The 26288-nt window shown below is 36.3% G+C and overlaps 1 protein-coding gene across 7 annotated transcripts in view; it reads left to right on the top strand.

Moving 5' to 3' along the window:
• Nucleotides 1-26288, top strand: part of CHID1 (chitinase domain containing 1) — a 118554-nt gene that overhangs the window by 49682 nt on the left and 42584 nt on the right. For 5 of the 7 annotated variants that reach the window (XR_010473265.1, XM_005509072.3, XM_021296683.2 and 2 more), the window contains one exon: nucleotides 1651-1806. Coding sequence is in view for 6 of the 7 variants with exons in the window: in XM_005509072.3 (XP_005509129.2) it covers nucleotides 1651-1806 (156 nt within the window). In the remaining variant the exon portion in view is untranslated. Of the gene's footprint in view, nucleotides 1-1650; nucleotides 1807-2456; nucleotides 3440-23284; nucleotides 25578-26288 lie in introns of those variants that run through there. The other 2 variants (XM_021296687.2, XM_065066063.1) reach the window with 2 other exon arrangements.

The raw sequence follows: 26288 nt of genomic DNA, 5'->3' as shown, positions 1-26288 counted from the left end.
TTCATTTCACCTCCGAAGTACAGGTAGGGATATGCTTTTGGAATTTCTGGGAGATTCTGTATATCTTGCTTCAACATGGCTGTCCAGAGTTCATATTTGTGGTAGACCAGCAGATTTAGAAATACCATCCTTTTGTGTTTATTACCTCACTAAGACCTTTATCACCTGTACTATATTAGCATTCTGATAATGTCTAGACGGGTTTAACAGAAAGGAACTTTTATCTCTTCTGAAAAGAATTTATATACCTCCTTCCTATCTCTCCCCAGGCCTCTCTCTACATCTTCAAGCCTTGCAGCCTAAGGGAGAACATAGACAGTAATGTTTACTGAAGTTATAACAGGGTTTTTTTGTTACTCTTTTGCTGGAATAATGTACCATAGATGTATCCACTTTAGCTTTCCTCTAGGTAAATCGGACATCTATGAGGGTGAAGTGCCAAGGGCTTTTGTACAGTTTATACAAACCCATCTGGAACCCTGAATGCTTTTTTAAAGACTGTGCTATAGGCTGCATCTTTACAATGTGGTGAAGCTGCACCATGCTTCGTGCCATGCTAAAATCACAGGTTCTGTTATGGTGCAGTCACATCTTTATGCTTTCATTGGCAATTTCAGTTACTTAGACCTCACTTGGAGAGCTGCCAATCTTTTTTACTTGAAAGGAGGAAGGAAGTATTCTTGAATTCACACCTATAGTATTTGGAAGAAACTTACTTTTTGAGATGTAGTGCTTTTAATCTGAGAAAATATTTAGTAAAAAGAGTTCAAATCTTTTTTGCTTGCATTTGCTTTGAGTATATGACATACAGAATAATAAATATATGTTTTCACAATTTTTTTGCTTTTAAGTATGAACACAATTTCCAGCAACATTCCTATACTGTGTTAGCACATTGAGTTTTAATGGTACAGATATCCCAAAGGCTTTGAGGCAAGTAATTAGGAGAAAGTAGAATATGTTGATATTTGTAAGACTAAAATGTGCTTTTCCTTTTATCATGTTAGTTTGTGTTTGTGATAATGCCTGCTCTCCTCTCTGATGAGATGTGAATAGAATGAGCATGATATTCTGATACTAAACATATGACAATTACTCTGTATTAAGGCTCTACCCTTCTTCCTAATGTAGCTTTTTGTTAGATAATTGCCTGTTAAGGGTTTTATCCATAAGTAAGGGTTAAACAATCATTGAAACCTGTCTTGATTAGCGGTAACTGATTTTACATTTTTTTTCTGTAAGTTAATAGTGGATTTTGACCCATTATGTTGTGCTAAAACATTGAGGATGGTATTGGAAAACAATGGAGTTTGTACAGAGTTTTGATTTATCCTGTGGACGTTCTGCCAGATCCAGTGGCAGCAAAAATGTGCTAGCTGGAAACATTTTCTTACCCACTGTAAGAAGTTTTGTGTCCCTTCACCTTTGAAATTAATCACAAAGTCAAGAGTGGGGGAAACAAGTTTTGTGCATCAGTACTTCAAGCCACTGAAGAAAGGTACATTTAAACTTCATAGGATTGTAGGTTAACGTTTACTGATTTTTGTGTAGCATAGTTTGCTCTTGTCAATTACACTAGTCAAAAAGAGAAAGCTGAGAATGAATATGTTCTGTTTCTGACAAGCTGTTTCATAATTACTAACTTGACAGACCTGGTCCAAATTCCCCTCTTCCCTGGGTACGAGCCTGTGTTCAAGTACTGGATCCTGATTCAAAATGGAGAAATAAAATACTTCTAGGTCTGAATTTCTATGGCATGGACTATTCTGCTTTGGGAGCCTCTGGGCAGCCAATCCTTGGTAGCAGGTAAGACTTCTCTGGGTAGTAAGTACTTATGTATGATATGTTCTCACAGAAATGCAGATAGATGGCACAGTTATCCTGTCAGAACTCCTATGGAAAAATGATTTGTATAGTTTTCCCTCTTTCTTCTATCCATGTTTGTAACTGCAGTTTGCCATCTTTGTGTTAAAATGGCCTGCAGTATTCTCTTATGCTCTGTATAATTGGGGGAGTTAATGTAGTTGACCTAAAGATTGTTTCTCTCGGCTCCTGAAGTTGTTACCTGTTACTTTGAAATTTGATATTGGTTTCAAACAGCAATATGCCACAAGTTTTCTTTTGGCTAGAAAAAAACTGCAGTAATCTTACCTGGAGACAAAAATCTTTAACCAGATAAAGGGAAGTATTCCAAAGCCAGCCTGAAATTTTGTATTGATTTTCAGAGGAAAAGGGTTGTTTTAGTTTTGTGTAATAACCACCAATACTAACGTTGAGCTTTGTAGAAATACAGTCAGGGTACAGTAACATCAAGCCATAAGAAAAAGCAGGAAAAACAGTCTGAATCTGTGAGGACAATCAGATTTGTTCAGAAATTGGTTATTAATTTACAAAATAGAACGAAGCCAAGTAGAAACAAATCTGAAGCACAAGAGGTGACTGTACTCACTTCACAGGTTACTAAGTTTATTACACCAGGATGTTTCAATGTGGTAACAGATTGCTTGTTGGGCATTGAAATACTGTCTGAGCTGGATTGTATAAGGTAAGGACCTGAATTTTTTATGTCCATGCCTTCAATTACACAAGCACTTTGTCATCCTTGCACTTGCCTCAGCTATCTTCTTGCTTCACCTCGGCTGTTTGAAGGGGTATGATACTGTAGGCAGAGTTTTTTCCTAGTGCTGAATTATGTCTGAATCCGGCCGAATGACAAAAAATTACTACAGGGTGGGGAAAATAAAACCATTGTCTACAGTGAAAGATATATAGTGAGTATATCAGAGTGGCTTCTGTAAAGCTAGTTGTAGTGGATAGGCAGGAAGAATACTCAACGGCCAAAACATTGTTGATTTACAGGCCTGTTTTTACAAACTCAGTACAATTAGTGGAGCTTCACTGTAATCGTTGCAGTACCTTTTGCAGGTAGGAGTGTAGCACTATCTAGCAGAATAAAAGGATCTCGCTTTTTTCCTGAACTGCAACATTTGGAATGAAGTTTCCACTTGAAAACATACTTCACACTAGGATGGCACCTGTCTTTACTTTTTATAGATTCTTCTGGCCTATATTATAGTGTCAGTTCATGTTGCTTTCTAATTAATGGCAAAAAAAGAGTAATGCACAATTAATCTAACTTACCAAAAGAGGCTATGTTTACCTGTATGTAGGGCACTGGCACATGGTATGGGACAATGTGTTTTACCCAGAGAATGATCCTGTTAAAATATTCTTCATTGACAGACCATGATGTTGTCCTTTTGTGGATATCTACGAGCAGCAAGGTTCTGGACAAAGTCTTTGAGAGACTTTGAGGTTATACATAAAACACATTAGTTTTCCGTTTGCTGCCTTACCTGCTAAATGTTGTCAATGGTTATTTTTCCAGAAATATATTTTTGAGCATGCACAGTTATGTATTAGTATTTGCTGTATATGTCATGTATAGCATTTTAATACTCATAGTTGGCTGAAGGTAAACCAACTTCCACATTAGGCCGAGCTTCTGACATGAGGAAAACAGAGAAAAGGTTATTAGTGTAAAATAATCTTTCTGCCACTTATTTGGTAATAGGCTCTTTGTAAAAAAGTCCTAGTTTCTAGCATCCATGAGTCTTTGAAAACTGTAGCTATCACATCCAATTGAATCCCAGAATATGTACAGCTTGTTCAGAGATGCTCTTTCTCCCTCCCTCCCTCCCATTTTCATTATTAATATTCTGGCTACATAAGACTTTTTCATTCTCTCACAAGAAACATGGCTGAGGCTGATGCTATTCCTTCTCATTTTTGTATTTGCTTCATGGTACATTAAAAGGCTGCTCTGAAGCTGTGTCCAGTGTAGAAGTGGATGGCTTGAATATTTTTTTTTCACCTTGGCTCCTTAGTGAATTTGAGCTTCTCGTTTCTTGATGACTGTAGTCCAGTGTTAGTAATGACCTGTAAAAAAGTGATGGATTGAGACACAGCTCCTTTAAGGCACCCTCCATATGTTGTAGTGATAGTGAAGTTAAGCTAAAGTACTGGTATTAAAATGAATTTTAAATCTAATCAGTTAAGTGCAGTATGGTGGATATCAACTTTTTTTGTTGCAGGTTCCTCTTGAGGTTTTTGCATCTGAAATTGATTTCACATACAGGTCTCCAACATGCCAGTGTTCCTTGGCACACTGTGACGTGCACACTGTCTTGTTGAACCATATTCATTGGAAGAATCTTATCATATCTAATAAGACAGCTGGAGAATTTTAAGCTTCAGTGGCAAAATATATATTCTCAAGTTTGTTGATGTAAAGGTAGCATGCATTTAAATTGAGTATTAATATAGCACATATATAGGATTACATGCAGAGTGCAGAAACCTTTGCTGATCTAATGTTTGAATTATGTGATGCAAAGAAGCTCTGAACATAGGTAGCTTTCATTCACTGAATGTATTTTTAGTCCAGAGGTTCATAAAATAACTTCCAATAGAATTCCTATTTGCATAAAATACTATGTTGCAGTGTTTTTTTTTTTATTGCAGAATATAATCTAAAGGTAGAAGTGTACTTGGTTACCATTTTGCTGAAAAAATATACAACCTTTCCATGTAATATCCTTTTCCCTTTGTACGCGCCATAAAAAGTAATATATATGTGTGTGTGTGCTTGTGTACACATATATATCAGGATTAAATGAAGTGAAAACAGTTTTTCTTTTACAGCACAATGTAGTTTGTGCTTGAGTGATGTTACAATAGGAGTTGTTTTCTGCCCTCTGATTGTGAAGAATCAGGTATCTGAACTGCTAAGATGCAGTCTTTAAAACTTACCACTGTATTAAAATCCTGTCAGAACATAACCATCTGGTGTTTCTGACTTGCTGCTCTAATTATCAGTTTGTTACAGTGTGTCCTTTATTGATACCACAACCTGACAGCATTTCTTCTTCACCTCAAAAGAGTGTGTCGTGGGTAAATAATTATTCAGTATACCCTGAAGCTTAAGAAATTGTTTAGCCTTTCTGCAGAATTTTTACCTTAGAGTCCTTTTTGAGGCCTTTAGCAGGTCAGCAAGCCCCTCTATTGCACAAGCTTCTTACTTCCAATGTACTTTTTTCACCTTTAGCAATCTACTCTTAAGAATCTGTCTTAATCATTGGGACGTTATATTTCAGTTGTGGTAATACCCATTGTTTTCTTTTGCCTTCTCATGGGAGGTTAGACAGCAGTGCAGTGATGTTTTATGCCATCTAATATCTGTAGTCTTTATGACCTTGGCCAAAGAGGGACCTGAGAAACTTCATTGCTGGCTGTGAATTAAAAACAATGTAACTCAAAGGCTAATGCTAATGGTGCCACTTAGGTTTATTCAGCCTTCTTTATTGAGCACATCCCTGCTAAGTTTAATATGTTAAAGACATTCTGTCCTCCTTTTTTTTTTTTTTTTTTTTTTTTTGCATATAGTGTTGATAGAGGGAAGATACATCTCTGATAGTCCACCTAGCTGTATATAACTTTGGAATATAATCTGCATCCAACCTGCTTTTGTTCCAAATATAGCTGTTGAAAATAGATATGTGAATAACTCCATTGCTGTGAGACAATGCTGTATGTGCTTACCTTTTATTTAAAGGAATCCAAATAGGGATTTTTATGTTAATTTTTTTAATTAAGAAGGCTGATATAATAAATTGCTAGTTGAAAAAAAGGGAGAAAATGATTTGAAAATGCATTGTACAGCTCAGAGATAGAAAATAAGATTACTTGCAAGCTATCTGAGGATGCAGAGTTCTACTGAGAATTTTATTGGCAGCCCACCATTCTGTAAATAGCAGATAATAAGAAGTGGTGCTTAGAAACAATTAGAGGTGAGCCTTTTCCCTGAGTTACGAGGGCAGTGCCTTTATTAGCAGCAATTTAAGAAGACTTGGGTCAAGCGTGACTCATTATTTTGTCTTACAGAAGGTAGCAAAAAACTTGTGCAAGAGACGCTTTTACTCTTCAAGCTTTTACAATGTTTCTCTTCATGCTGTAATTCAGAATTTGCATTACTTCTCTGCATAGCAGGATTCTGTCTCCATTTTGCTCATACTTTATGTAACATTGGGGAGATACTAATATTTCAAATAAACCAATGGACCAATTAGCTCTGTAGGACTGAACATCCTCTTGGTCTGTTGTTCACCTCTCTGCTTCATTGGAGAAAGTGTTAAGCTCCTTCTTCTTAAATTGTACAGCTGGATCAGATGGTAAAATCATGGCAGTGATAGGAGGAAGTTACAATTGGGCCTGCAATTGGAAAGAAGTCATTTCTGTATTACAAATATCTAAATAATTCAGGAGTGTTTCAAGAGGTTTCTTCTATTAAAATCCCTCTGGATTATTCTGTTATGTGTGGCTTCCATGGTATATTTGTGTCTCCTTCCCTTTAGGAATGGTGGTGAATGTGAGCTGTTAGCTGAAAGTGACAGACTAGTTAATTCTTATAAAGTAGACAGAACATCTTATGAAGGAAAATTTTTATCATATCTCAGCTTGCCCAAGTTGTAAATACAATATTAAATACAAAAGCTATTATAACTGGCTTTTATTTTTGAATTAACTGAAAGGTGGTTTGTGTTTATTAGGCACATGATTGGTTCTGAAATTCATTTGTACAATGGCATACTGTTTGTGGGTGAGTGTGTATATCTCAGGACATCTGTTTTAAAAAAATTAGTCATTGTGATGCACATTTTAAGTGGTGGGCGTATTGCTGTGAAATGTGCTCTTCTCTGTCTCTCAGGATCTTTTTTGATACTAAATTTGCTATAGGCAATATTTACCCAGTCAAATGTTGACAAAATAATTATATAGTTCTTTACTGTCTCATTGTTATACTCTAACCATTAGAAGATAGCATGATGGAATTGGGAAAAAAATACTTCCATGGTTTAAAACAAAGGGGGGAAAAAGAAACCTTTACTGTAAGTTACATTTACTTATGTTCATAGATTTGCATGTGGGTGTCTGCACCAAGTGTAAAGTGAAAGAAACTCATTGCTTTAGGATTGGGCTTGTGAGATCACTAGTGGTGGAGCTAAACCCACTACTAGCCCTGACTGAATCTCTTCAAATATATGGTGATTAACATGGAACAGGTAACATTATGTGTGTATCCAGATTCCCCTGCTATCAACCATTTAGCTCCTATTGCCCCATCCTAAAGACTAGAAGTCTTGGCTCCAAGCAGCTGGATCTTTTTCCCTTATTTCTAACCTGGGAGAGTTTTTGACCTTTCCTGAGAAAAAGAATACATCCTGGGGTTTTGGTTTGTTTCTTTGTGTTTATGTTTTGTTATATTTTTCCTGGTTCCCTGCCCGCCCCTCAACTGGTTTATGTCTAAGTTACTTTTCCTGTTGGTGTCTGATGATTGAAAAATTGGGCTGGCTTGAAAAATAATGGAATACATGTTTCTGAATACAGATACTGTTAGACAGGGCTTGTTTATCTTGGAACTTAAATAGACCCAGAGTCTGAATCTGTTCCATTCCCTATGAAATTGACAGTAATGAGATCATTTGTATTTTGTTGAAGGAGAGGCATTGTTTGATATGTGGCGTGTGCTTGTTTTGTTTTTTTTTAACAGACAGGCTTTTCTTCTAAGTCTTTCTTTTAAGAGAGCAACTTGGAGTTTTTCTAATTCTAAACTGATTTTTCAATCCGCATTACCTAATTTTAACATTAAACCGTTCAGTGAATTGAATTGCCATGATTATTGGAGAAGCAGTCAGAATTAAAACCAAGATAGAACTATCTATATGCCTGTTGAAACTAATCTGAATATCATTGGTATAGATTTAAAAGTTGGAATTAACTTTCTTGGGAACACAAATATAATTTCAGTTGGTTGACTTTATAGGAAGACAATTGCATATGCCTTCATTTTCTAAAGAGCACCACTTTCAAAGCTTTATTTCTTTAGGCTGCACCTCGAATACTGTGTTCAGTTTTTGGGCCCCTCACTACAGAAAAGACATTGAGGTGCCAAAGAGAGTTCAGAGAGGAGCAGTTGAGGGAACTGGGGCTGTTTAGCCTAGAGAAAAGGAGGCTCAAGGGAGACCTTATCGCTGTCTACAACTACCTGAAAGAAGGTTGTAGCAAGGAGTGCATTGGTTTCTTTTCCCAAGTAATGAGTGTTAGGACAAGCAGAAATGGCCTCAAGTTGTTCCATGGGAGCTTTAAATTGGGTATTAGGAAAAAATTCTTCACCAAAAGGGTTCTCAAATACTGGAACAGGCTGCTCTGGGAAGTGGTTGAGTCACCATCCCTGGAGGTATTTAAAAGATGTGTAGATATGGTGATTAGGGACATGGTTTAGTGGTGGACTTAGCAGTGTTAGGTTAATGGTTGGACTGGATGATCTTAAAAGTCTTTTCCAACCCAAATGATTCTATGATTTAGCAAGCTCTGATACTTAGGGTAGATCCTGATAAAGCACTATTGTTTGCTTTATATTTTCCTGATTTGCTGAAATCATGTCTTCATTACCCTATTTCCCTGAAAATAAGACAGGGTCAGTATTAATTTTTGCTCTAAAAGGTGCTTACTTTTTTTCATGTATAACTGCCTGGAGCCTATTTAAATTGTCTTTTTAAATGAACTGTGAGTAGGGCTTGTATTTTAGCATCCTGAAAAATCATGCTAGGGCCTATTTTTGGGAAACGTGTATGCTGTCAAGCAAGCTGGCACAAAATTGGTGCTGAGGACCCTTTGCTTATACAATGAGTCTTTGAGGCTTTATACTTTTACTCTAGTCTGGTCCTATGGACTGAAACTCAGCAGTTAGAGTGCCTCTTCTGCCATTGTTTCATCCAAAAAAAGCATCTATTTCATGCACTCTGAGACTGCTCTATGATGCAGCCCAAAGTATGGTGTTAGTTTTTCTTGTAAAAGCTCAATCCTGATGTGAACTCCAAGTTTGATGTAAGCAAAATCATCTGATCTAAATGCCTCATTTTAAACTGAAATGCCTGCTTTTAAACAGTACAATTAAAAAAAAAAAAAAAAGGTAAAAAAAATTAGATTATTCTTTGCATAAGGCAGTGGGAAAAAATATGTAAAAATATTTTAATATCTCTCAAGGCAGTTTTTTGTGCACAGTCCTTTCAGAGGGCAAAAATAAATGTGTGTGCTTATTACAATTCTAGAGAAAAGTAGCAACTGCAACAACACAGTATGCAGAGTGATCTAATTCCTGATGGAAGGACTTGGTAACTGAGTCAAGGGCCAGTGTGGAAATATGTAAGACTTAGAATAGGCTTGAAACCTTGAAATAATACTCACAGAAAACAGTAATAGAGCATATAGCTACACAGTCTTTGAAAGACGTGCAGGTATGTTCCACAATATTAACAGCTTTTGCTTTGTGCAAACAGCTTGTTTACACTTGGAGTTACATAGCGGATGATTGAATGAGGTTTCTGCTAATAACATTCAGTAGCAGTATAAAGTCCAATAAATTTTTTCTTTCTATTTTTATTAAATATTTCAATATATTATCAACACTAGGAAGTAGAGGGAGGGGGAGGTTTTTTCAGCCTAAATTAGTCCATGCCTAATTTAGGAAAATGGATCTAGAAAAGTTGAGGAATAAATTTTAGCTAAAATAGTGTTTTTATTTTGTGCTCTAAAAACAGGAGAGTTGCATTTCAGAATGTTACTGGAATATAGTGTTGTTCATGGCTAAAACGGAAATCAAGGCAGACTCTGATACTTAATCTACTTTTAGGAAAAAAATACAGGCTTATGAAAATATTACAAATGTGTTATTTGGAAACTCAATTAAATTTACAAGATTATGCCCCAAAATTAGTCAGTATGTCCTAAATAGTTATCTCTGACAGTATTATGTGTGTCATTTTCATGTTTAAATCAAATGTTAGGTTTGTTACCCTATTTTAGAAAGAAACCGTCTTTGAAAAAACTAAAAATCTCTCCATATACTACATCTTTGTAAACCTTTTGCAAATAGCTTCTTCCTTTTGTTGTTTACCTGGCCTTACAGTTGAGGAAGGGAAAGAAAATTCCTCTAAAGTGGTATTTCAGGTAAAGTTCACAGTAGCTGTATTTCCAAGCTTAGAGCAGATACATGGACCTCCCTGTTTATGAGTAAGGACGATGATCAGGTGAGAGGGTTAAAATGGAGGCTATGAGTTCTGTGAGCCAGTTTCCCTAAGACTGGGGTAGTCCTACTGCCAACCTCAAATACAGTTTGCTGGTTTAGATGGCAGATGGTGTTTCTGATCTTTATAAAATTATCTGTTGCAGTGGTTAAAACCCAGCAGAGATCTATCGTTAGAGTTCCTTTGTATTTACCAAAATTTAGAGACATGAGTGTTTTATATTTTTTTGCTGTTTAAGTGAAAGCAAAATTTCCATGAGTTCTGGGCTTTGAGTGAAAGTAACTTATTCTCTTAAGGTGTTTCCAACTGAAAAGTAGTTGCGGGTTAGAGGTCTCTGCTTAAGATGCTTATTACTTGGAGCCATCAACCCGGAAAGGAAAAAGTCAATGAAGCTGTTACTTTCCATATCCTTGCACTGCTTTGAATCAGTTTTAATGGATTTAGATATAGTTACATTTCACTGGATTCTACATTTTATAGTAATGAGGCACTGTACAGTTTGAGTAAACTCAATATACAAGTGGAATATATTTTATTATTGACAGTGTGAGGGAAGTTATACATTTTATAGTACATTTTATAGTAATGAGGTACTAGACAGTTTGAGTAAACTCAATATACAAGTGGAATCTATTTTAGTATTGACAGTGTGAGGGAAGTTATGATTCCTATTGGGAATAATCATCTATAGAATTGGTCCTAGATTTTAGCATTTGTGAGTTAAGAGCATGTGGAGAGAAATCAATGAGACACGCATCCTTACGGAGACCTCTATGTACCAAACCTGAGAAACTAGTATGATTATTGCAGACTGGCACTGCTGAGCCCTCATTAACCAATGAACACACAATGAAAACATCATGGGGAGCATAGTGTCTCTTGCAGTTAACACTGAAATTTTGAGTTATAAATATGGTATTGGTGTCTCATATCACCTTGATTGCTACTTACAAATTAAAGATCTAGTTTCTTCTGTATTGAGATTGCACCTATTTTTTTTTTTTTTTTTAACGTTATGTCTTAGCTGAGTCCAAGCATTCTGAAGTGTTTAGTTCACCCTGGTTTTGTTTCTGTATTTGAGTTTGCATATTGAACAATTAGTGAACCATTTTCTTTTTGCTGATGTGTGTATCCTTGGGAAAATGAATTAGAAGACAGGGAAATAGGTTGAGTAGATAAAGAGGAATGGTAAATTGTTTGTCATTTGTAATTGCTCTTATGTTTGACCCTAGAAACCAATACTATTAGCATCTGTGTGTGTAAAGTGGATATCATGTTGTGAAGTTTTAAATCTTGTGTCAGTGTCTCTGTAAAGCTTACCTGAAGATGCCAATTATAAGGATATTAGAATTATGAGTTGGTAAGGGCAGCAGACACAGTGCTTCCATTTAAATGCATGGCCAAGTATAGCAGTACATGTGTGATAATTATTCTGACTTAGAAACAATTATACTCAAGGATATTTTAGCTGTTCTCTTTATTCTTCAATGCAAATCTAATCAGGAAAGAAAAATGATCAGTCTAGTGATGGAACCTGTCAGCCAAAAGCAGTTTTGCCTTAAGAACATCAATTAAAATTTAAGTCAGGAAAAACTAAGATACTTGATGAGTGTAAAGTAAGTTTAGTCTCTCCTCAGATAAAAAAAAAGCCCCATACCACTGACGGTAGTATGTCAAGCTCACAGAGAGACCCACCAATAAATTTCAATCAGATCTGAAAACCCTTTCAAAAATGAAGAGTTTTCTTCCTGCTCCTTACCCCTAGAGTTTTATTTGAGAAAGTCCATAAAGGGAATATTAAACATAAGATATGCCTGAAGCCCCATAGTTGACTGGCATCATTTATTTAGCAACTATATTAAGAATAAGTGAAAATCTGTGGGTTTTTAAAGCAGAAATCTATTAATAATACTGAATTGTGAGCTTGCCTGAAGTAAAACACTGATATTAATAATTTGCAAATAAACCATTTGCCATTAGTCTTTTGTGAAATGGTGACTATCAAGCTGCATAGTAAAGGAGTGATGGCATGCAATACTATGTACAGTAAGATCTTACAGAGCAAGTAATATTTTGTTAGAATCTGGTTTATGGTACTGTGAGAAAGAGGCGTACAAATGGGAGTGTATTAGGAACATAAAATCTTTAAGTGCATTAGTAGATAGATTTCAGCAGCAGGGAGTCTGTGGCAACAGGTGAAACAATTTTTTCTGAAGGACTACTCAGTAATCTTGTACGTGAATAAGAAAAGAAGTGATCTTTTAGCTGAAGTAAGGAAAAGTAAATGTATTCAAAAATAGCAGTATTAATAGTTTTGGAGCATGGAAAAAAAGTGTTTTGTAGAGTTGACATGGAACCATTTGTTTCAAAAGGCAGTAAAATGCATATATTGACGTGCTGTTCAGAATTACATTCTAAATAATTTCTTTTCCATTTACTTTCTCCAAGTTGACTGCAGTTAGTTACTAGGATTCCTGTCTTGGCAACGGACATAATTTAAGATCACCCTCTCTGCTCTGGCACATGTTAACAAATTCTCATTTGAAATAGGAGTGTTTCTGATCTCAAGGATCATGATCTTTCATTCTTTGTAGAAAACCCACTGAAACAATGTCGTGTAATTCTGATACCTATAAAGGGTTTAAAATTTTAAGAATGTGTTATTTCAAATTTTTTTTTTTTCTACCTCCCTAGTATCCTGTATTCCAAAATATGCTCACAGACCACTAGAGTAGTATTAGCTGATCTGGATCATATTTTCTGCTTGATTGTTTATATTTTGACCACTGTTCTGAATCTTTCTTGGATTCTGACATTTTTTTATCTGCTGTTTAAGTGTCTCTGTTCCTCCTTGCATGAGTTTGGAAATCTCTGCAATTAAAATATTTTTGGCAGCTTTAATTTCTTTGGTATCTGAATTTTAGTAATAGGATGTTTCTTGCCCTGATTTATACAATGGAATCTTTTTGTTCACAGGGTAATTAATTTATTTTCAGAGCTTATTTTCACATTAAATATTCAGCTTGAAATCTTTTATTTGATTGTTATTACGAATGAGAAACACATTTTAACATTTATCTATTTTTGCATATTTTGCACATAAAGCCTGCAGCTCGGATAATCCACATCCATTGAAAAACTACTGGTTCATGAAAATGAGTCCTCAGCTGGCACAAAATCAGACATAAAGGCAAGAAGAGCAATGGGATAGAGAAGGCTTTTGAAATTAACATTCCCTCATTTATATAAATGCATAATGTGAAAAATGCTGGTGTATTTATTTATTCAGTACTATTATGTCAGTTTTAAAGCTGATTTTACTTTCCACAGTCTAATTGTATTCCCTGGTATCCAGTAATAGATAAGTTGAACTAGCAATATTTATAGAAATATGGGGAAAAAATCATTGCAGAAATAACCCTGAGTCATATTAAAAAAAAAAAAAAAAGTTGACTGTTTCTACACAGGTGCCAGACCCTGAAGAAAGAAATAAAAAACCCATGAAATTGTGGTGTAGCTGATAGATTATATACTTATTTACTGCAAAATGCTCAAATTCTGAATTCAACTTCTTTGTAAAGTATCTCGTTTCAGTATGTGGAACAATGATTCCCTTTATGTAATCTCTTTCATAGCTGTTAAAGGTTGGAGTGTCTTGCCATTTAATATGATTACCTTTTAAGTATGCATGAAACCCAAGTAGTTTTAACATTAGTATTCGGTGTAACATACACTGTGGATGACCATGTTATAGTGCTCTAGTGCAATGGCACAAAATATGTCTTCAGTTTCCCCTGTTCTCTTTCCTTCAGTATTTTGCCATTTTGTTATCGTAATATAGTGACTACTTTTCTGTAGCCTTGTTTCCAAGTTTAATAGAATAATAAAGCAATCATTGATCAATGGAATCTTTATATGGACTTATTTTTCCACTATTTCAACAAAAATGAACAGCTTTGAATAGTCAGTTTGTCCTGAAGTAGACATCTAATTTAAACAATGCATTTTTGTGACCCTTGACCACAACTTTCCAATCCCATTGCCTGAAGCTAGACTAGATGACCTGCCTTGCCTTTTGCACCACCATTGAACAGTTTCTGTTTATGTTTAAATACAGCTTTTATTATTCTAAGTTGCAGCCATCCTTTAAACAACCTGACCTTGTGACATAGGACTTTTCACCTTCAGAATGTTGGTTTTTTTGCTAGGACTGTCATACTGAGCCTTTCCATCTTTCACTAATGGCTACTTGCCAACATGCTGTCTGAGAATAGTGCTGTGTAAGTCACAGAACTGTGGCAGTTTGGGTTGTAAGAGACCTACAAAGGTCGTTGAGTCCAACCCCCCGGCAATGAGCGGGGACATCTTCAACTAGATCAGGTTGCTCAGAGCTCCGTCCAGCCTGGCCTTGAATGTCTCCAGGGATGGGGCATCTACCACTTCTCTGGGCAACCTGTTCCAGTATTTTACCTCCCTCATTGAAAAGAATTTCTTCCTCATGTCTAATCTGAGTCTCCCCTCCTTGAGTTTAAAACCATTACCCCTTGTCCTGTCATAACATGCCCTTCTCAAAAGGGTGTGTCCTTGTCCTTCTTACAGGCCCATTTTAAATACTGAAAGGCCACAGTAAGGTCTTCCTCGAGCCTTCTGCAGGCTGAACAACCCCAACTCTCTCAGCCTGCCCTCACAAGTGTGATGTTCCAGCCCTCTGATCATCTTGGTGGCCCTTCTCTTGACCCTCTCCAACAGGTCCATGTCTTTCCTGTACTGAAATGTACTAAATGTTTTTCTTTCTGTGCTGTTTTTGGCTGTGATAGAGTACATCTTTTCTGTAGTAGCTAGTATGGGCTTGTGTTTTGGATTTGTGCTGAAAACAGTGTTGATATTACAGGGATGTTTTTGTTATTGCTAAGCAGTTGCTCACACAGAGTCAAGGCCTATTCTGCTTCTCACACCACCCCACCAACAAGTAGGTACATTTGAACTTTGGCAAATGTTGAGATTTTTGTTACAGATGAAACAGCTTAGAATTAATTTTGATGTGCAGTTTGTGCTTTTGTAGCAATTCTGTATCTAAAATTGGAAAGTAACCACAACTTAAAATCCATGACATGTTGTTCAGAGCAATGGTGGATATAGTAATGCAAATTTAAATAACACTGAACTGTAATAGTATAATAAATATTTGGGTGTCATCTAGAGACCTTAACTGGGCTATGCTTGTATTTTGTTCTGGGCTTTTTTGCGACGCTAGAAGAACATTTGATATTTTCATTGAAAGCAAAGATGTGTTTTGCTTTACCCAATGATGGATTTTCATATATTCCAGTTTCTTAAATTACTTTAATCATGTAGATTTAATCAGTTACTTAATGAGTCCTAGGCATTATCTCTTGTTCTACTTGATTCCCAATTTCTCTGATTTCTCTTAAAGGCCTATTACCCCCACTTACTGCCTTGTGTCCGGCACCTTCAGACTCTTAGTAATTGTTTGTCTTAGTTTATTATTCCTTCATGAATGGAGGCACTTTGTGTTTTCTCTCTGGACAATTTGTCTGGAGGATAGGTTTTTGACAAGGAGAAAAATGACAAATGTCAAGTCTATTAAACTAGCAAAATCTCCCCCATGATTGTTGTAAGGTCAGGGGGAAAAATAATTCACTCTCATGGCAAATAAACTGAACTTTTGCTTCTTAAATGTGTTTCATACTAACAGTAGTTCAGGTAAATAATTTTTATCATGCAAGTGACAGTGTGAGAATCATCTCATGAAATGAGCCAGAGAACTCAACCTTTATCCAGCCCTCCAGTGCATAACAATTCTGACCTCTGTTCTCTTCTCTTCATGGTTGTCAGAGCTACTGGGAGAGAATAAGGGGAAGTTATTGAATATTCTGCCTTATTTGATAGCCTGACAAAGGGGAGCTTTTTTGACCATTTTTTACAGCCTTTGAAGGAATGAAATAGGTTTAGATTTTGGCAAGTGAGTTGCTTTATTGTGGGGTTTTTACTCTGTGCACAGAGTAAATGTTTTGAATGTTGTCCATTCAAGAAAGATTATTCCTTGTCAGAGAAGGATACATGATATTGTCTTGTAGCAGTACCAAAGGCCCATTGTAATGGATTTCTTCTATGCTGGAAACAAATAATGGTCTAATAACATTACCAGTGCTGTAAATCTTGTTATACTTACCATGTTGTTCTATTTAGGCTTGTTATTTGATGTGTGATTTCTTTTCAGCTATTTATTCAGAATCTTTAATATTTCTACTACATATTGTTAATTTTTGCATTTCCTTCATGGAATGTTCACCGTACCCACTCATGATCTCTTATCCTACACTGTGCTAAAGCATAGTTTTAAAAAGTGATTCTGTTTATTATTCCAGATTCCACACATTTTTCCAACTTTGACACATAATAAAAAGCTCTCAAATAAGAATGCTTCAGGCTGATATTGAGTGTGTTGCTTTCACTGTGGCTTCAACCTTCTCCCAGTGTTGCATCACCAAAAAGGGACATTCCTGGTGCCGGAGATGGAATTTACCTAAGCCAAATAAGGAACCAGAGTTTCAAAGAAAATGAATTAGATTAACATCTGAAATTCAACTCAAGATATGGTGAGGGAAGCAGAAGAGTGTGTTCTCTTAAAATAAATTGGAGATATAAGTCACATATTTGAAGTATTATAGGACTTTTGATCACCTTGACCCACTTGTATTAAAAAAAGAGTTTTATTTTAGGCAAGAGCAAATTTAAAAGGAAGCTCATCAGAGAGGGATGAAGATGGAATGCTAATCATTCACAGCTGCATAGTAGAAATATATCAACATTTGAAAAGCAATAAGACTGGCTGAATAACTTGCGTAAAGTTTATTTATTTATTTATCTATCCATGTTATGGCAATGTTAAAGTGCAGCATTGTGCTCCCAGCTGCTAAGAAATGTAAAATGTATGAAAACAAATTCAAAGTATTCGTTAGTGTAGTCTGCAAAAAAGGCTGTTTTGAGGACAGCTGAAGTAGATTATGTATTGAGATGCAAAGGAGCGATTTTTGAAGTAGCAGTGAAAAATAATATCTCTTTGTGAACTGCTTTAAGTTTCACTAGATTCTATTCCATGTTTCATATATATTAGTGTTCAAATACATTGTTTGATTTACTTTGATAAATTTCCTATCTTTAATATTCTACACTCAGTCACCCAGATTTTTACTGTTATTCTTAATTTCTTAAGAAAATAAGTTTTATGACTTGTGTTGTCTCTACTGGTCAGCTTGTCCATGCAGTGGTTCTCTGCAGTGCCCTTTGGTTCTATGAACTGCTTTAAACCAAGTTTGACAAAGACCAATATTCTCAAAGATATTAAAACTTTTCTGAATATAAATGGCTTAGCAGAGAGGTAAATTAAAAGTTATTGTTGTGAAGAGATTAAGCCTCCCTACTATAAGCTGGTTGCTGTTTGCCAGAGAATCTGTGTAAAGCTCAACTGGGAAGTTTGCATTTGATTAAATAGAGGGAAATTCAGCTTAAGACAGCAAATCAGATTTTGTGAGTTGTGCTGCACATGCAATTGCTCGCTATAACTCTAGACCTTGATGTTTTTTGGGGGAGAAAATTTGCAGGAGACTTCACTGGTTTTAGTCCTTAGGGTCTCCTGTCTGCTGCGAGCTGTGTATGTAGTTGGGCTAGAGTAAGTTATGTCTGTGAGTTTCTCACTGTGATTCTTTGGATGGGGATTTCACGGAATATTGCAACAGCTTTTTGATGGGCAGACTTGTCTGGTAGGATGCTTTCTGCTTGACCTTACATACATCTGAGGAATAGAACCTTATTTGCTTTACACTGATCTAAGGCTCAAAAAGATGATAAAAATGTATTTGCTGTCGGTTTGCCCAGCAAGCAATATTCTGCTGTGAGCGAGGTATGTAAACTTGTATTTTCTTTGTTTTCCATTTGATAAATGTTACTATTATTTTGTTATTTTATTGAACTGTGTTTGTCTCAATCCATGAGATTCTCCCTTCCCTTTCAATTCTCTCCCCTGTTTGGGGGCAGGAGAGTGAGCAGCGATCGTAGTCGTGATTACTAGCTCAGGTTAAACAGCGACAAGACCTCATCTTTCAATGGCTATCACTACCTTGGTCTGTCTCCTAAAGAAGAGAGTTCTCATATGTTACTTTTATTGGCTCTGCCTGGTACTAAAGCTGAGCAGTATTAGTTTATCACCATGAAAGTTTCAAAAGTGAATAAAAATAAAATTTTATTCGGTGTTAACAATTCTGCTGAAAACAAGCCAAGTTATTTTACAAAGCTCTTTTTAAATTATAAAGAGTGTTGTTAATATACTATTACTCTCACATGTCAGAGCTGAGTCTTTAAAATGGCTTATTTCATAGACACAGGTGTATTTGGTAGATACAGATGTGATACAAGGTATATATCTAATAATCAGTATATTTCTGAGGAAACATTATAAGTTTATGCCTTCTTTTTGTTTTTCTCTTGCATTAGTAGTGCTAGTCTTATTTCATGCTAGGTCTTGCTTTTCTTCTTGTGATCTTTCATCTTCAAATCCCACCAAAAATGTTAAAAAAAAAATTGTGAATAAAGCAAAAGATTTTTTTTTTGCCAGACTTCTCTTATACGTTATTTGCACTGTAGTAGCATTCCTTGAGGAAAGAATTTGGAAAAAGTAGAGGGGTTTTTGGGAAACAAAATAACAGGAAGACTGGAAAAGGTGCTCTCATCACATTCAAATGGGAGACTGTGGGGTGACCTCATTAATGTTTACAGATATATAAAGCGTGAGTGTCATGAGGATGGAGCCAGGCTCTTCTCGGTGACAACCAATGGTAGTGGGTTCAAACTGGAACACAAGAGGTTCCACTTAAATTTGAGAAGAAACTTCTTCTCAGTAAGGGTGACAGAACACTGAAACAGGCTGCCCAGGGACGTTGTGGAGTCTCCTGTTCAGGAGACATTCAAAACCCACCTGGACACCTTCCTGTGTAACCTCATCTGGGTGTTCCTGTTCTGGCAGGGGGCTTAGACTAGATGATCTTTAGAGGTCCCTTCCAATCCCTAACATTCTGTGATTCTGTGAAATGCCAGATAGATTAAGGGAGTTGTCAGTGAAGAATCTTACTTAGTTAAGTTACATTATTTCTCTTTAAAAAATATACTGTTCTTAGAGAAATAAGGCTGTTCATGTAGTAGGTAGTTTTCTGGGAAACATGTAGTAAGTGGTAAATCTGTTTGTCTTAGGTTACTGTATTCACCCTTCTTTTTTTCCTTCTTCCTTTCAAAACTGACAGATGTGGAGGTTAATTAATTTTAATTTTAATTTGGCCTTTTCTTTGGGTTGCTGACAGTTCCTTCTACACCACAGGGACCTTTCTTTTCCAACTCACTTCATGTTTCAGTAAGAAGTGGAGCATCTGATGAAAACTTCTTCATCAATAAGTTAACTCAACTGGAACACAGCCAAACACTGTCAGAACTGGCTCCCTGAGTCCCAGTCTTGTGTTTTACCATGGTATGAGAGATTAGATTCATTAACCTCTCATTAGAAACATGTCAATGCTAAAATCCCACAGTATGCTAGATTCAGCCTATTAGAAACCCCAGAAGGCCAGTTAACGTAAAAGAATTAACATTTCTTATTCCAGAAGTTAATAGTAGATTCCTCATTTGTCTCTGTTCCATTTAATTGATATGGTAACTTGGTAGGTGCTCTTTCCTTTAGAATTAGCAGAAATTTTACTAATCCACACAGAACTGGTTTTATCATAGTGGGAATACAAGCACTTGCAGTATAAAGATGTTTATTTCACTACTGCATTTTCTACATATGCGTATGGAGAATATTGCACACTTGCAGGAGTTATCCCTGTACCAGTGGTATCTTAACTTAGACAGAACTTGCTTTTTATAGAAGGATATTAAATCTGATATGAGCAGATCCAAATGCATCCAGATATTAAAGCACTCTGCTTAACTCCAGGTAGAGTCCAGAGTATGAGGTGGAATGAAACAACTTTTCCATTGCCTTTTGACCTAAGAAGCTTTGTCCTCTAATGAGAATAAGCTCTTCAAAATAATTTTAGTAAGATGAAATTCATTCTGCATCAGTTGTACTATATAGCTTCTGCTCAAGCTTGATGCAAATACCAGTTAAAATCCATAAAACAAGGAGCAAACAACCCTTTACTAGCAATACTTTTTGTATGTATTCATCTGCTACTGTGAGCAAAACCAGAAATTTCCATTTTGTGTGTTTTTTATAGGAAGCATGAAATAATGCTTTTGAATCACTTAATGTGTTTTTTTTTTCCATACATACTCTCATAAGTATTATGAGAGTATACATACATACATACATACTCTCATAAGTATTAGGGAAGGCTAGAACATATTGGTGCTAACAAGCGTGGCATTTAAGTTAGTTGCACCAGAACACTTTAAATCACTGTGTGATTGATACATGGTGGTGAATCCATATATTATATTGAACATTGGAAACTCCTAGTATTAGAGAAAAGAGGTTTCCTGAGGAAAACTAAAGGATTCTTGACATTTACCTTGTCATGGTTTAACCCCAGCTGGCAAGTAAGCACCACGCAGCCGCTTGCTCACTCCTCCCTGCCCCAGTGGGATGGGGAGGAGAATGAAAGAAAAAAGTAAAACTTGTGAGTTGAGATAAAGTCAGTTTAATAGGACAGCAAGGGAAGAGAAAATAATAATAATAGAATATGCAAAACGAGTGATGCATAATGCTGTTACTTACCAACTGTTGACCAGTGTCCCCAAGCAGTGATCCCAGTCCCTCAGCAAAACTGCCCCCATATAGTCCTCAAATGACGTCATATGATATAGAATATCCCTTCCAGCTTCTTGTGCACCTCCTCGCTGGCAGAACATGGGAAGCTGAAAAGTCCTTGACTTAGTATAAGCACTACTTAGCAACAACTAAAACATCAATGTGTTATCAACATTATTTTCATACAAAATCCAAAACACAGCACTATACCAGGTGCTAGGAAAAAAAAAAAAATCATTCTATCCTATCCAAAACCAGGACACACCCACAGGAGGATTTGCTTTTAAATTGAGTGCTGGGTGATCTACATGTGTACAAACTGTGATTGCTTAGCAAGCCCCTGCAATGTTTTTTGCAGAGCTAAAAGTTGAAAACTACTGCCTGGTTGTTTACTATCCTTTAGATCTTAGCTTTTCCAACTTTAGCAAAATTATTCTTGGACTTTGGAGCCAATCAGTGATGTTTACTGGGTAATTGATTCATAACCTGGCAGTTGTTGCTAATCAAATGCTTCTGTATAGCTTCTGAACAGCTCTTTTACTAAGCCAGATTCATATATACATACAGTAAGTAGTTCAGTAACCAGGTCACATGCAGTGTTTGAAAGCTGATGCAGATCAGCTGTATGTCCTTTACAGCCACTAACTAGCAAATACATTATTGTGTATTTTTAGAGCTAAGGCAAGTCTAGCCTTCCAGTGGCTGCCTAAAATATCATTTTCAATTACTTTTACATTCAATACTCATTCTACATAATAGAAGCTTATGTAAGCTTTCTATTTTCATCTCATTCTAGCTGTGGTATATGAATAACTTCTAATACTCTCTAATAGCAGTGAAATTGCAAATACGCACTTCAGGGCATTTTCTTACTGAGATTTGCTAATGTCTGCAATTCAGAAAGACCTCAGTGGTCAAACTGACTGTTCCCCTCCTGTCTTTCAGCCCTGTGTGGTCAATTGACATTCAGAAGCTTGTAGCATATTACACTGGATAATAAGCATACTTCTTTTAATAATGGCTATTAGTAGAGAGTATACTTGGCATTTTATGTCTTCTTTCAAGATGATGCAATTTTGGAAATGATATCCAAGAAAAGGTGGGTCAGCACTTCTTGAATGACATTAAGCAGATTGTCCTTGAGTGGTGCCAAAGAGCCAGTACTTGATGGAAGGGTGCAATCCTTGTGATGGACCAACAGAAGCGCAATTGTCTCACATTAAGACAGTATTTCAAGGTCCAAGAGGACCTTGAAGGTCTTATTGTTAAGACATAATACTTTGACTTCTGTAAAAAGGGAATTAGCTTGCCTTCAGGTAATAAGTGGCTTACAGAAGACAGCAAATTCTTGTATCTGAATCACTGTCTTGAATAACACTGGCCACAAAATGTTATGTAAACTTTTATGTGTTAGGACATTTTGACTTTCATAGTTTGTGTGTCTAAGTTGCTTGTTAGGTATTCAAAGTGTTTTACAAAGTCACACAGTTTTTTATGTTTAGTCAACCTTTGTAACTTAATGTGTTCATAAAAAGATTCAGGAGACAATTACCTATTGCTTTATGATCTAAGGATGATGCTTACCACCTACAAAGAATTCATGTGTACTCTATCCCTGTAGTTGCTGTGGTCTGTCAGTATTCTCAGTGCCCTCTTGGCTGCCTTGACAATGATTTTACAATGCACTGATGCTTGACTACTTTTCACCAGCATCCCCATCTCTTCTGCTCCTGGGTGTTTTCTTTTTGAATTACAGGCTTTAAATGCCTTTTATTTTTTTTCTTTCAAGTTTCATAGATACAGTGAAAGATGCAGTACTCATCTTGGGGCTGAGGGCAAGTGGCAGAACATGCATGCCTAGGATTTAAAATAGGTTCTTAATCAGCCTTCCTCTCTGAGGAAATAAAAGCTGAGTACAGGGATGCTGGATGATGAAATGATGTGTACTCTATCAACCATGCATGAGTGTGCTGTACTGATGATGCTGAAGCATAATGTTGAAGGACTGAGGAATGGAACAAAGGTATACACCATCATTTACAGCCATTCTTGAAAGTGGACTGCTCTACACTTAATTTTAATTGTTTCACTGTTCATTTGCAGTATTGGTGCAGCTTCCTTCTTTTTTTAATGCTTCTGGTGGAGTGCTATGATGTTCTTGTGTTTAAGCTATGTGCAGAGCTTTTTGTAATCTCAGGTCAAATTAGTGTTCCACCGTTTCTAGTTCTGTGAGCTTTGCAAGAGACAGACACAGTCCCTCTTACTAAGCCGAAGACTAGTTAAATTCTTTCTGACGTTTACTTTTTCTATTATACAGGTTTCCTGTACAACATCTCTCTTGTCCATCTTCCTTTGTATCAAATACTGTCATAATCAGTGAGTTTCAACAAGCAAAGAATATGGAAAAGGAGATCTAATATCTGGTGTAAAAATACAGGCTCAGGGAGTGAGTGTTTCATGAGTGACAATCGGCTCTTATATTATTAATCCAAGCTGGCTGTTGTGAACGCTTAGTAATTGTTCATTAATTGCCTTATGTATTGTATTATATTGCCCTATAATGGAGTGGTTTTGCAGTCTACACTGCTGATGGCAAAGTATAGTTGTTGTTTCGTTTGTTTTTTTAAATTCATAATGGAAAATTGCTTCATAAAATGATGGACTTCCTTGGCAAAAGATATTCTTGAATTGTTTATTATGTATGTATGAGATAAGAACTTTGTGTATATTCTCTGTCTGAAATGTTGGATACTATTAGTGCAAAGACAGAATTTGTAAAAGAGGTAAGTTGAATGCTGTAATAGCAAATGTCTCTTTCAGGTATGACTGGGACATTTCAGGTGCTGAATATGGTTTTATGATAATCTGTGTCATTTTGCCAGGTAGTACAGTAGGGTTTTTTTTCAACTGTTGTATGATGTTTCAGTGTGCTTATTTTAGAATTCATGTGAGTGCCTGTATTCTTCTATCACTTAAAAATATTTAATGAAATGACCCATCTTGTACTAATTAGATACTATTGTATGGAAAATATCCTTGTATAGCAGTCTGCTGAATTATTAAAATGTGAGTCATTAACTTGCAAAGTTATTGAGGGAAGCATCTTCTAGACTTCAGTGTAACACATAAACCTTCTGATTTTCAGCTGGAGAAATAACAGTTCACTGTCTTATTTTCCACACAAAGCCAAAAAATAAGGGGTTGGGCAGGAATAACTTCATTGTTTTTGTCCTTAGTTGCCATCGAAAAAGACTGTATGAAGTTATGGGTAAAATATACTTCATTAATTACTTTGGATTAATTCAGCTTTCAGTTTAAAGATGTCCATTATTCTGATCTGGTTTAATGAAACTGGTCCGTGTACCTTCTAGTACATTTGACTTCACATATTGGAGTCTGTCGTACTGCTTTACATTAACTGGCTGCACTCATCCTTGTGCTCCAGAAATATCATATTCATAGGAAGATGTATCCATTTCACTGGGAACATGTGCACTGAGCTGGGACAGCCAGCTGTCCTAGCGGAGCCAGTACCATCCTTTCTACCATTCTGTGAGAGCTGTAAAATTTTCCTTAAAGTGTCTATCCAGCTGGAGATTTTTTGTTATTTGTGTGCAAATGAATGGTCAAAAAGTGAAAGGTTGGCTGGCAAGAACAATAATTCCAAGGTAGTAGTGTTTAAGGGACAAGGGGAAAGGGATATTTATTAAGAATGTAGGCAGCAAGTTAATCTATTTTATGGGATTTAGAAGATAAATCCTATGGAACAATGCAGAAAGGAGTGGGTGAACTTGAGCATTTTAAATGGAACAGAAAACTATGCAGTATCTTTGAGTAGAAAATAAGATAAAGATCACTCTATTTTTATAGATTTTGATGTCTGCTTTTTCAGGAAGCTTAAAGGGCTGCAATACTGTCACACTGAGTGTGTGCACATATTTATGTATATTCTGTCAACATCATTTCTGTACTTATATTAGAAATATGCATTGCTTGCCCTGAATTTAAGGACTTTACTGATTAGCAGTGTAATGAATTCAGCAAGGAACTGGACTGTGCTCATGTTTCTCTTATTGACTTGTGTAGCCTTTGGCAAATTGCCTGATATTTGCATTTCTAGTATTTGAAAAATGTTGGTACTTATTCTTGAATAATACTTCTGGGGGAAGCTGGCTTTAGAGTGAAAAGTTGCTGGATACATTTGTGTTTATTTCTATATATTAAGCCCATCGGTCTAGGTTTGCTTCCTCATAAAGTTCAGGCAGATGCTCAAATCAATAGTATCTTCTTTCTTGTACAGTTCCCAAAATTATTTTCAGGGGACTGATGGTGGTATTGAAAGTACAGAGGAGGTAGAAGGCAGGGAAACACATGGGGTTTTTTTCCACATACTCAAGCTTTGACCCCCAGCAGAGCAGGGTTTAGCTCCAAATACAGTGGTACTTCCATTTTTAAGCAGAATGTCCAGACAGGCATGTCACAGTGGAAGGAAAAGGTGATGAGTTTTGACTCCAGAAACACACCCATAAATATGTTGTCTTGAAATTAAGAGAACAGTGTTTTCAAGGAGGATTTTAAACCAAATATTAAAGTAATGGCCTTGATTTTAATTGGAGTAAAATTTGGTCCTCATGCCTAATCATCATTCATGGAAAGCTACTGACTTCTTTGCCAGAAAATATACTAATCGTTTTATGTATATGAGAGAAACAATGGATATCTGAAACACTCGGTTTTCCATGCTTTCTGAAGACATAATGGCATGCTGGGTTTTTACATCATGAAAGTTACTTGGTCTGCAGTAGCAATAATGCAAGCACTTCAACATTTTCACCATAGTATTTTGAATTTGGTTTCACTAGAGTTATAGAGAACAGTAAAAAATAGTCTTACTTGTGACAGCCTTGAAGGACTCACCCCCATCCTTTGCAAAGCAAAGGACCCATTAAACAGTATAGTGTCCTTAACAGCTGTTTTTTGCAACTTTGGGTAGGAAAACATAGGTGCTGTGAAGGCAGACACTTCATTTTTTCACCTCAAGGCCCTGCAGAACAAACACATACATTCCTCTAATTTTTCGACCATCAACTCATATCTGGAACAATCTTCTTAATTAGCATGAAGAGCAAGCAGAAGGAGGAGACGAGCCAACCCTCTCCTATCTCGCATGCAAATGGAGGAAGTTATAAAACTTCCTCACCTGGGACACTGGGGGATGTTTTGTGGTTTTGTGTGTGTGTGTGCTGTGTGGCATTAACAAAGTTTTGCACTCACCACCAAGACAGCGACAGAGAACAATGGAGTGGTGAGATCTTACCTTT

The sequence above is a fragment of the Columba livia genome, chromosome 5, assembly GCF_036013475.1.
Source record: "Columba livia isolate bColLiv1 breed racing homer chromosome 5, bColLiv1.pat.W.v2, whole genome shotgun sequence".
Lineage (NCBI taxonomy): Eukaryota > Metazoa > Chordata > Aves > Columbiformes > Columbidae > Columba > Columba livia.
The sequence above is the reverse complement of the archived record's forward strand: the minus strand, read 5'-3'. Positions and strand labels throughout refer to the sequence as shown.